At 40.6% G+C, this 12,675-nt stretch overlaps 1 protein-coding gene across 1 annotated transcript in view; it reads left to right on the forward strand.

Moving 5' to 3' along the window:
• The window catches only part of LOC140724707 (protein unc-79 homolog), a 436,731-nt gene that overhangs the window by 137,716 nt on the left and 286,340 nt on the right, over window positions 1-12,675 (forward strand). The window contains exons 12-14 of the mRNA XM_073039156.1: window positions 5,930-6,159; window positions 8,313-8,484; window positions 10,707-10,937. Coding sequence (XP_072895257.1) covers window positions 5,930-6,159; window positions 8,313-8,484; window positions 10,707-10,937 — 633 coding nt within the window. The remainder of the gene's footprint in view (window positions 1-5,929; window positions 6,160-8,312; window positions 8,485-10,706; window positions 10,938-12,675) is intronic.

A 12,675-nucleotide genomic window follows, 5' to 3' on the forward strand; every position in this document is an offset into this window, starting at 1 on the left:
TAGGTGAAGCCAGGTGGTTGGGAAAGGGGGTATGAAGTGAAAAGTTGGGACATGATAGAGGGAAAAGGTAAAGGGATGGAGAGTAGACCATGAGAGAAAGGGGGAAGGAGAGGCATTAGGGGAAAGTGATAGGCAGTTGAAGAGAAGAACCAGGGTGGGGAAATGAAAAAGGTGGTGAATTTGATTAAACTTTCATAACATCCTTCCAAAACTGCCTTAATTCTTTTCCCTTGTTTGGACAAGGGTACTCTATTCCATTAACTGTCATAAATTTTTCAGACTGAAATGATGTTAACTGTGGACTGTTGTCTGGTGCAATTTCTTCTGGAGTATTGTGTGAGGTGACATCAATCTTTATCTGTGTTGGGTACATGAACTATTTTTTAAAATTTAAGCTGTCGATTGGCCTCACTGATGTAGATGGGGGTGCTAGGATGGTCTCGTAGGCACTTCCACACCTGGAATGATGTTTTAGGAGGTTGTATTCTGCAGTTCCTTAAGTAGTTCCTTCAGGTAACTAAATTTTTCAGTAACACCTACTGAAATTTTTTGAGAAAATTACAAGCAGGTCAGACAAAGGAGATTCAGTAGATGTTGCATACTTGGATTTTCAGAAGGCCTTTGACAAGGTGTCACACACTAGGCTGCTTAGCAAGATAAAAGCCTATGGAATTACAGGGAAATTACAAGCATGAGTGGAACGTTGGCTGGTCGGCAGAAAACAGAGAGTAGGAATGAAGGGACCCTGTTCTGGCTGGTGCCAGTTACCAGTGGAGTTCCACAGGTGTCAGTGTTGGACCGCTGCTTTTTACCATTTATGTCAATGATTTGGACCACAGTCCAAATTTGTGGCTAAATTTGCCGATAATACAAAGATAGGTGAAGGAGCGGCTACTGTTGAGGAAACAGAGCGCCTGCAGAGAGACTTAGTTTAGGGGAACGGGCAAAGAAGTGACAAATGAAATACAATGTTGGAAAGTGTATGGTCAAGCATTTTGGTGGAAGAAATAAATGGGTAGGCTATTATTTAGATCGGGAGAGAATTCAAAATGCAGAGATGCAATGGTATTTGGGAGTCCTTGTGTAAAATACCCTAAAGGTTAACGTCCAGGTTGGGTCGGTGGTGAAGAAGGTGAATGTAATGTTGGCATTCATTTCTAGAGATATAGAATATAAGAGCAGGGATGTGATGTTGAGGCTTTATAAGGCACTCGTGAGACCACACTTGGAGTATTGTGTGCGGTTTTGGGCTCCTTATTTTAGAAAGGATATACTGACATTGTTACGTACCCCATAACTGGGTGTCTAACCAACAAAGAAAGAAGTATCCGTTGGAGTCTGGTGGTACTATTTTCAAACAGTGTTTATTAGTAAAATATACAAATCAATATCATCAATGCAAATATATAGATAATACACGTTAGCAATACTAAACCTAAAAATGTGGGTATAATAATAATCAATAATAAACAAGCTCTATCGATGTCTAGGGAATAATGAATTGTCATATGTGAATATAAAGTTCAGTTCAGTTCATACATGCTGAGGTAGTTGTTGATGGTTTTGTTGTAATTGTTGGGGAGAGAGAGAGAGCGAGCAAACGGTGACAGCTATTGTCAGGCAAACCTTCCTTTACGTTCTTGATCCGTCGATGTGTTGTTGTGGCCATTCAGGTATGACCCCTCTGTCCTTCAGCTAGATCGTTCTTCTGTGGTGGACCCGTCACTCTGGCATGAGTGGAGACACACACAAGCACCCACCGGCCCTGCTATAAACACTGTGAGTTCTTACTGTGACCGATCCTTTGTTCGGTCCCCGACGCCCCACACCTTCTCGTGGGTTCCAACACTCAAGCAGTGCTCACTAGTGTGTCTCTTGGTGTGTCTAAGCGGTGTCTTCCCAGACCTCACTTTTATCCCCACTCACGGGCTCTCAGGTGTCAATCAGTTTTGAATGGCTTAGTCCATCAAACCAGCCCACTCCGGCTGTCCACTGAGGAATTTTAATGAACAGAATAGCCGAAGACAAACAACCTTTGCAGAAGACATAACAGTAAATCAATGGCCTCTCCTCTCTCTCTTATCAGTAGCAGATGTTCTGGCATGTTTTTGTTCCATCTCTTTCTCTCTCATTCGCAGCATGGCAACAGTAACGGTTTGCAATTCTCCCGGGGGTGGGGGGGACATGGGCAACTCTGCACCCTTCTGCCCATCAGAGCTGTTCATCCTTCGTAACACATTGGAGAGGGTTCAGAGAAGATTCACAAGAATGATTCCAGGAATGAAAGGGGTACCATATGATGAACGTCTGGTAGCTCTTGGGCTGTATTCCCTGGAGTTCAGGAGAATGAGCGGGGATCTCATAGAAGCATTCCAAATGTTAAAAGGCCTGAACAGATTAGATATAGCAAAGTTATTTCCCATGGTAGGGGATTCTAGGACAAGAGTACACAACTTCAGGATTGAAGGACGTCCATTTAGAACTGAGATGCGGAGAAATTACTCTAGTCAGAGGGTGGTCTATCTGTGGAATTTGTTGCCACAAGCGGCTGTGGAGGCCAAGTCATTGGGTGCATTTAAGGCAGAGATAGATAGGTTCTTGATTAGCCAGGGCATCAAAGGGTATGGGGTGAAGGCAGTGGAGTGGGGATGACAGGAAGGATTGGATCAGCCCATGATTAAATGGTGGAGCAGACTCGATGGGCCGAATGGCCAACTTCTGCTCCTATATCTTATGATCTTATAGGTTGTTATAGCCAGGGATGGTAATGGGGTGAACTTCCACTACATATTAAATGCTCCCGATAGCGTGCCACCTCAAATAGCCTCTGACAACCAAACCCAGCTCCAGGCCTTCACTTGTAGTTTAGCTTCTAAGCTTGCGGAACTGTTTCTTCTGACATGAGAATGGGCAAAGGGTGGTTACTGGTACCTTAAAACAAGTCGCTTGAGCAGATGGAGAAGGAAAGCTATGTCAAAACTTGCTGCCTTGTGGCTATGCACTATCGTGGCTATACATTATCATGGCTTCAGGAATTAACTCTGAAGAAGAATCCAGAGCTGGAGTCCTGAGGCTGTCCTACGTTGAGTTCAAAGCTGACTGGCATCCCTTCTAACACCAGTGGTGCCAAACTGTATCATTCTCTGCTGTTCCTTAAGATTCATCAGCTGCATGGAGAGGGGAGCCTGCTACTTGGGCAACAGCTTGCTCTCCATATCGTCCTGCCCTGGCTTGCATATCAAATGTAGACAGCTAGGACAGAACATTCCTGGTTGTTGCCTCATTCCTCAGTCCTGAGAATGCAGTATGTTTATTGATTAGATCTATGTCTTTATCTGCACCAAGCCTTTTGGCAAATCCTGCAGTCACAGCTTCATATTTATGATTGTCAAGTGTTCTGAAAGTCTGTATGGAATTCATACATAACCTTCAGAATCAGAATCAGGTTTAATATCACTGGTGAATGGCGTGAAGCTTCTTGTTTTGTGGCAGCAATACATAATAACTATAAATTACAGTAAGTATATGTACTTTAGATAGAGTGTATGTATATATAGGTGTATGTACTTCCTCCCAGATGGTAGCAGTGAGAAGACGGCACATCCTGGGTGATGGCAGGGGTTTCAGACCTTTTTTTAATGCCATGGACTGCTAGCATTAACTGGGGTGTCCATGGACCCCAGTTTGGGAAGCCTTGGGTTATGGGATTTTTGATGAAATGATTCATGTCTTATTCACTTTCAAAAGGCGGTTCCTCAAAAAGGTGGCATCCATCATTAAGACCCCCCATCACCCAGGGTATGCCCTCTTTTCATTGCTATCTTCAAGGTACAGGAGCTTGAAGACACATACTCGATGTTTCATGAACAGCTTCTTTCCCTCCACATCTGATATCTGAGTCAATGACCAAAGAAAAGTGGGTGTGACAATGGAGAAGTATTTTCATATAAATGTTTGGCAAATCTGCTGAACAAAATCATTTTTAACCTGTTGAATTTTCCATGAATTTGCAATCTAAAATGAATTGAAATGAGAAAGTATTTAAACCATATTGTTGATTTGATTTTGAAAAAGAAAATACTATTTTAACAAAATGATCCCCGATTGATTAAATGTTCTCTTCAATTCAGCAATCCCGTTGTGCCATCAGATATTACATACATGATAAAAGGAAAGGCTTAGTTCAAAAGTTTAAAGTAAATTTATTGTCAAAGTACATGTATGTCACCATATTCAACTCTGAGATTCATTTTCTTGATGATCTACTCAATAAATCCATAGAATAATAACATAACAGAATCAATGAAAGACCGCCCAACTAGTGTGAAAAAGACAACAAATTGAGCAAGCATAAAAAGAAAGAAATATTAATAACAAGTAAGCTATAAATATCTAGAACATGAGATGAAGAGCCCTTGACAGTGATGTCAACAGGATCTTATATGGACAACTGTATCATTTAAATATTATAATATGTTTACAGAGCCTGTCTACTTTAAATGTTTTTAAATGTAAAGCAACCAAGTTTTCTGGACCTTGGGGGATATATGGCAGCTGAAAACAGAAAGGGTGTTCAAATTCATGAGGTAGATGACTGTTTGTACAGGAATCTTTCTTCACTCCCTCAAAGGTATCCACTCAATTCATCCTCTTGTCCATTCATCAATTGCAGTGATCATTCCCCTCCATCACTACCCTGGTAATCCTATCCCTGCCTGCTCCTGCCTGTCTGGCTTTGGAAGCAACAGCTTTCTGCCTGTAAATATTACCTACATGCACATGAGTCCTAGATCTAAATTTGTCAGGGCTTTCATAAATCATTACAATGTACAAATGTATTTCCTAGGTTTTCTGGCACTGTTAATAGCTTCTCTTGCATGGCATTCAACAGCAGGCTAAAAATCAAATGAAAAGATCTAGCCCATGACCAAGATCACAATTTAGCTCTTTTTCACTCCAAAAGTACTAAATGAATCACTGCCTATTTCTAGTCATCTTCTTGTCCTCAGCTTTCTTTGCCTAAGTAATGAAAATATATTTAAGATCAAAAGCCGATTCACAATGAATAATCAGATATTTCGTTAAGGTTGTCTCTGGTGCGAGTTCAGCAGCATTGATTAGAACTCCACACACACAATGCTGTTGAAAAAGCACCTTCATTCCATCCACAAAAAGCAGGATTTCCCAATGGCCAACCATTTCAATTCCTATCCTCATTCCCATTCTGGCAAGTCCGTCTATGGCCTCCTCTTCTACCATGATGAGGTCACTCTTAGGTTAAGGGAGCAACACATTGTAAACATCGGTGGCCTCCAACCATGAAAATCAATTACTCCAACTTCTGGTAATCATCTTTCCTCGCCCCTTACCTCTTCTTCATTTCCCCTCTCTGTTGCCCCTCCCACCCCTTCTCCTCATCTGCGTATCACCTGCCCTTGGTGCTTCTCCTCCTTCTCTTTCTCCCATGGTCCACTCTCCCTTCCTATCAGATTGCTTCTTCTCCAACTCTTTACCCTTATCCATCTATTACCTCCCAGCTTCTTACTTCATCCCCTTCCCCACCCTCCCCGACACCTGGCTTCAATGATTACCTTCCAGCTTGACCTCTATCCCCTCACCCACTTTCTTTTACTGGCATCTTTCCCCCTCCTTTTCCTGATGAAAGGTCTGGGCCTGAAATGTCAACTGCTTATTCATTTCATAGATGCTGCCTGACCTGCTGAGTTCCTCCAGCATTTTGTGTGTGTGTTGCTCTGGGTTTCCAGCAACTGCAGAATCTCTTGTGTTGTTGCTAAGAACTCAGCCAGAATTGTTGCACACTGCATTCTGCTGTAAGTAGTTTGGGTCTTGAACCTAGAAATGTTAAATGCTTAGAAGTATTGGTGATTGTGACTTATTAAATTAATACAAAGATTTTGCTCCTCAATAGAATTGCAGCTCACACGTTAGGAGAGCTGTTGTAACCTGCTTCTCAGCAGGATGCTGTGGTCGCCATGGAAACAGGCCTGTGCGCTACTGTAAGAGATGTCACTACAACTATCATTCCAGTGAGATTGGTGCTGGATCAGAGACCCACCTTTACCAAACTTCACCCCCTCCGATGAACACCAGAGAATGTGGTGCAGAGGAGCTAGTTTGTACTGTGGAATCAGTGGTCAGGTAAGCATTAATATCAGTCTTAAAATACTTCATTCTGAAGATGTATTGCACTAATTGTTTATAAACTATTTCACATCTTCAATGGTTAATTTTGTAACAGTCGGTATAACTCCTGTTGTAAGTGTATTCCTTGCATCACAGTTTTGCTCTAATATGTACTTATTTCTTATGGTTGTCTGAGCTCTCATGTCTTGAATTCCTTCCCTAATCATTTCTATCATTCCACCGTGCACTACCTCTCTCTCCTCCTGCCATTCTAAGGTACCTTTAAAACTTAACACTATGGCTATGACTTTGGCATGTGCCCAAATATGGCTTTGAGTCTAATTTGTCTGGTAATTCACCTTTAAGCTCTTTATGTGTGCTTTTCTGAATTAAAGCTCTACAAAAGTTAATATTTCTCTAAATATTTCATTTTTCCCCATTTGAATCACTTCTTCATCCCATTCCTATTAGGAAGGAGGCTATGTAGCATTCATGCCAGGACCACCAGTCTCAAAAGCACTTACTTTCCCCAAGTAATAAGACTGATCACCACTTTCACCCACTAATTCCACCACTACTTTTTTTTTCTGTCATCAACTTATGTACAGCCTAGCAACACTTTGTGGACATATAATCAATGTATTAAGTTATGAATTTATATTTATGTTTTTTATTATGACTATGAAATTTATCTTTGGTTTTGTGTGCTGCATCAGATCCGGAGTAACACTTAATTTGTTCTCCTTTATGCTTGTGCACTGGACCTGACATTGATCAATCTTGACAATCTTGAAAATGTTGGTTTATGTTTGGAATAAAGGTTGCAATCATGGAAACTTTGGAAAGTTGCCTTCAATCTGCCTGTTTCCTGTTTTAATCGAGATGGGTGGCCAAGAATTCCTAAGAATCAGATTGATTACATAAACATTACAATCAGGCTGTCTACTTTCATTTCAACAGCGCTTCTGATTTTAAACTAATGACAGCTCAGTTTTTCAGTTTTGGGATACCTGACAGCTGACAATAAGTGAAATGGGTTGAATCTATGTAGTAATCAATGCTTGTGGGCCAGCAAGAGATGGAATGTTTCTTCCAGTCAACAAGCTATGCTACTAAGCTCCAAACCTGGGAGGTGTCTACTTTGGTCCTATCCCCCGACCGCTGTCAGCTCTTTTACTCGAGCCACTGTTTGCTTTTCTGGTACAAAATTTCAAGATTGTCTAGATTGTTTAATGTCATTTCCAGTACATGAGTGTAAAGGAGAATGAAATAACTGTTACTCTGGATCTGATGCAGCACAAAAGAAACATAATACGATAAAGAGTACAATAATAATAAAACACAGTAAATATAAATGTTTATATACACTTTAAAGTGATGCTCCATAAAGTGACTCTAGGCACAGGAGTGTCTGCACATAAGGTGACTCTGACAGGAAATGGTAAAGTCGTGGTGGTAGGAGTTGTTGAGGGGTGGGTGATGGATGCCTTACTGCTAGGGGAAAGTAACTGATTTTGAGTCTGGTGGCCCTGGTGTTGAGGCTACGTACCTTCCAATGGAATGCAGACTTCCATTCCTTTTGTTTTTATACCATGATCATGCCTGCAACTGAGCAGGAATCCTACTGGGTGGAGCTCTGCTTTTAAATTTGTAAGGGGTTTTGGAAACTCATTCATATGGAACATGCAGCCACATATCAGCATCTCTAGGATAAATTCTGTGGCAAAGCTTCTAATATATGAAACTTGTACCAGGATTTTTGAGAAATGTTTCTTTTGGTGACATGTATTTCAGTAGCTTATGTTGGTTAATTCGTTCTGTGACTGCTCTGTGCCTTCAGGTGACTCACTGCCAGGGAATGATACTTAATTTTAGCTCTGAATTCTGATTGTAATAACCTTCAGGAGCAGGGATCCGCAACCTCGGGTCTAGGGACCCCTTGGTTAATGGTAGGGGTCCATGGCATGCGAAAGGTTGGGAGCCCCTGCTCTAGAGGTTGGAAGATTTATTGCCTGAAATCTGATTTAAAGTTTAATTTTAGAACCAATGTGATGCATTCTGGGATGGTTGGATGAAACGTTTCTTTTTTATTCCTTTATTTAGATATGGTTTTATTATTCTCAAGTTAGATTTTTGTTTAAACAGTATAATCTTTAATTTTTCTACAGTTTACTGAAGGAAGCCGAATACCATGCAGAGCAAAGAGAGTTTGAATTAAACCGAAGACGGCAAATGGGTCTATCTTTATCCCATCATTCACTGGATAATATGGAGTATGATAACAAGGATGATGATAAAAATGATCAACGCTTGTTGAGCCAGTTTGGAATCTGGGTTTTGGTAAATAAATGAAATGATGATTTTAATCTGAAGATTTTGCCATATATTGGGACCAAATGGAAGTGTGGTAGTTAAGGATAATTGCTGGTGGATTTAAAGGGCAGTGCATATAAATTCATGTCTTGATACTACATTAAGTGCAATAATAACCCACACCTCTGTCTCCAGATTTCATTGAAGTAAATTTTGGAGGCAGAGTTCAATGCGCTCATAGGACTGTATAGGCAATTTTGAATAATCATCAGGGAATTAACATCTAGACATGTTTTTCAGGAGCTTGCAACCACCAGAATTAAAACAGAATCAGTATCAGGTTTATATTGTGAAATCTGTTGTTTTGCAGCAGCATTATATTGCAATACTTAATAATAAAAATACTGTAAGTTACAATAAGAAATGTACGTGTGTGTGTGTGTTTATATATATTCAATTAAGCAGTGCAATAAGAGAACAAAAAAAGAAAAAAAGTAGTGAGTTGGTGTACATGGGTTCATTGTTCATTCAGTAATCTGAGGACAGAGAGGAAAAAGCTGTTCCCAAAACTTTTTTCTAAGTGTAATGTTCTCCTTCCCAAAAAGAATGAATGTCCTATTCTGAGTACAGACACAGAGGCATCAAAAGCTTTTTCTACCTAACCCTTTCATTTCCAGAATAATTCTTGCTTACCTCCTCTGATCCCTCTCCAATTCCAGCACATATTTTCTCAAATAAGGGGCTCACAATAATCCAAGTGCAGTCTGACCAATGTCTTATAAAGCCTCAGCATTTGACATTTGAGAAATGTAATCAGCATTCAGAGTGGCTGAAGGGAGTTTTTCATATATGAGTGCAGGTGTCAAGCAGTTCTTTCCCTAGCTGTGAGCTTTGCTATCCCTAATCCTTCCTAAGTACTTTGTTTCTAAGCAGTGTCATGCATTCTAAAGCAAAGTCAAAGTTCCAATTCATTATCAAGGTATATATACCACATACAACCTTGCAATTCATCTTCGTGCAGGCACTCACAAAGCAAAGAAACACAATGAAATCCACAAAAATCCACACACAACAAAGACTGACAAACATCCAGTGTGTAAAAGGTGACAAATTTTTCAAATAATTTAAAACAAATATATGGTACATGAGCAGCAGAGTCCCTGATAGTGAGTCCACAGTCCATTCAATGCTAAGGTGAGTGAAGCTGGTCTAGGCAGGGCAACAATTGCTCCTGAATCTGGCAGCGTGGGTCCCAAGTGTCTTGAACCTCTTGACCAGTAGTAGTGAGTGGAGAGGGAGATCTTAAACACAGTAGCTGACAAGAGTTACTATTAAACCTCATGTTCTTTTTTCCACCTAGAATATCTTTCCTTTTGAACTGTCACTTTGTACAAGTTCTTACCTTTATGATGCAATTAGTAACCTAGCTTCTGCTTTCTTAGAAGTTTGTGAAGATTTGGCTTGTCATCAAGAACTGTGACAAACTTCTATAGATGTGTGGTAGAGAGTATACTGACTGTTTGCATAACAGCCTAGTATAGGAACATCAATACCCTTGAATGAAATAGCTACAAAAAGTAGTGGATACAGCCCAGTCCTTCATGGGTAAAACTTTCCCTCCCATTTAGCACATCTACAGGGAGCGGTGTTTCAGGAAAGCAGCATCTATCATCAGGGATCCCCACCATCCAGGCCACGTTCTCCTCTCAGTGCTACCATCAGGAAGAAGGTAGAGGAGCCTAAGGACTCACACTACCGGGTTCAGGAACAGTTACTATCTCTCAGTCATCAGGCTCTTGAATGGAGGAATAACTTTACTCAACTTCACTTACCCCACAACGGAACTGTTCCCACAGCCTATGGATTCACTTTTGAGGGCCGTTCATCTCATGTTCTGAATATTAATTGCTTAGTTATTTTTTGTTATTCTTTTCTGTTTGTATTTGCAGTTTATTGTCTTTTGCACATTGGTTGTTTGTCCATCTTGTGTGTGGTTTTTCATTGATTTGATGGTGTTTCTTTGCACCTACTGTGAATACCTGCAAGAAAAGGATTGGCAGGGTAGTGTATGGTGATATGTATGTACTTTGATATTAAGTCCACTTTATACTTTGAATAATTTAATAAAAATGGTAATTTCTGTATACGTTGGGTAATCCAATCATTAGGTTCTGAATGGTGCAGCAAAGATGACAATTTGTTCAAATAATTTATTCAAAATTTCTGTGCGTACTTCCTTTATTGTGCAGGTCAGTCTTTGCACTCCAAGTGAAAATACACCCACAGAAAGTTTGGCCCGATTGGTAAGCATGATGTTCCAGTGGTTTCATTGCACTGCGTACATGCTCGATGATGAAGTGGGAAGCCTTGTGGAGAAGCTGAAGCCTCAGTTTGTCACCAAATGGTTGAAGACTGTTTGTGATGTTCGATTTGATGTGATGGTCATGTGTCTTCTACCCAAACCAATGGAGTGTGCAAGAGTGAGTTTTTTTTAATATAACAGTTTATAAAAATGCTTATTTGTGTCCCAAAGTTTCAACGTGGTCACAAAATCTCCTTCCACACCGGATCAGAAATAATCTATTTTATTTGTGATTCATCGCATAAAAGAGCAGCAAACTTTGGAATTGGAACGGTTTATTATTGCTTCATGTAGCGAGATACAGTGAAAAGCTTGTCTTGCTTTGTGTCCAAACAGATCAGATGATTCCACCATGCGTTGAGCTGATACAAGGTAAAACAGTAACAGAATGCAGAATAAAGTGTAGCACTTACAGAGAATGTGTAGTGCAGGTAGACAATAAAGGGTTAGATCATACCGAGGTAAATTGTGAGGTCAAGAATACATCTTACCATACTAGCAAAGTCTTATAATAGTGGGTAGAAACTGCACTTGAAATTGGTAGTTTGTGCTTTCAGGGGGTTTGGATCTTCTGCCCAGTGGGGAAGGGGAGAAGAGAGAATATCTGGTTTTTTCAATTACACTGGCTACTTTAATGAAGTACAGACAGAGTCTACGGAGGGGAAGTTGGATTCCGTGATGTGTTGAGCTGTGCCCACAACACTTTATAGTTATTTGTAGTCACTGGCAGAACAGTTTCTATATTGGGCAGCAATGTATCCAGATAAGATGCTTTCTATGATGCGTCGATAAAAATTAAGGGTTGATGGGGACATGCCAAACTTCTTCAGTCTCCTGAGGAAGTAGAGGCATTGGTGAACTTTCTTGGTGATGGCATCAATGAGATTGAACCAAGACAGGCTTTTGATGTTCATTCCTCGGAACTTGAAGCTCTCGACCTCAGCATCACTGTAATGGAGTACAGCCTATACTCCGCCTCCCTTCCTGAAATCAGTAACCAGTGCTTTAATCAATTCAAGACTCGAGATTGTCTGCTGTCATTTCCAGTACACAAGTGTGAAAGAGAACAAAATAATTGTTACTCCAGATGCTATCCAGCATAAAAAACACAATATTAAATACAATAAGTATAAATACATAAAATAGCTTATATATGTAGAGTTATTGTGTTTCCGTAAAGTGATGCTAGGCACAGGAATGTCTGTATATAAGGTGACTTTGATAGGAAGTGATAAAGTAATGGCGGTTGGAGGTGTGGAGGGGTGGGTTAGTGAGTGGAAGTGTTAATCAGCCTTACTGCTTGGGGAACAAAACTGTTTTTGAGTCTGGTAGTCCTGTTGTGGTTGGGATCTTTCATGATATTACTGGCCTTTTCTGTATACACGTCCTTGACTGTGGGTAGGCTGTTGCTGAAGATGTATTGGGCAACTTTGACTGCCCACCATAGAGCCTTCCTGCCTGCTGCTGTGTGGTTTCTGTTGGTATGCTCCACTACACATTTGTAGAAGTTAGCTCATATAGCTGTGCATAGTCCAGCTCTCCAGCCTTCTCAGAAAGTAGAAGTGTTACTGAGGTTTCCTTATTTGTGTAGGATCTGTTCTGGGATCATGAAAGGTTGTGTGTGATGTGCACTCCCAGGAGTTTGAAACTGCTCACAGTTTCCACTGCCATGCTGCCAATATAAAGAGATTGTGAGTGGTGTGAGTTCTCCTGAAGATGATAACCATCTCCCTTGTCTTGTTAACATTGAGGAGGGGGCTATTTGCCTGGTACCAGGCCTCAAGTTCTGCTACCTCCTCTCTGTTGGCAGAGAGGAATAGGCAATTAATATTTGACTTGGCCCTGATGAACAGTCT

Source organism: Hemitrygon akajei, chromosome 3 (genome assembly GCF_048418815.1).
Source record: "Hemitrygon akajei chromosome 3, sHemAka1.3, whole genome shotgun sequence".
Taxonomy (NCBI): Eukaryota; Metazoa; Chordata; class Chondrichthyes; order Myliobatiformes; family Dasyatidae; genus Hemitrygon; species Hemitrygon akajei.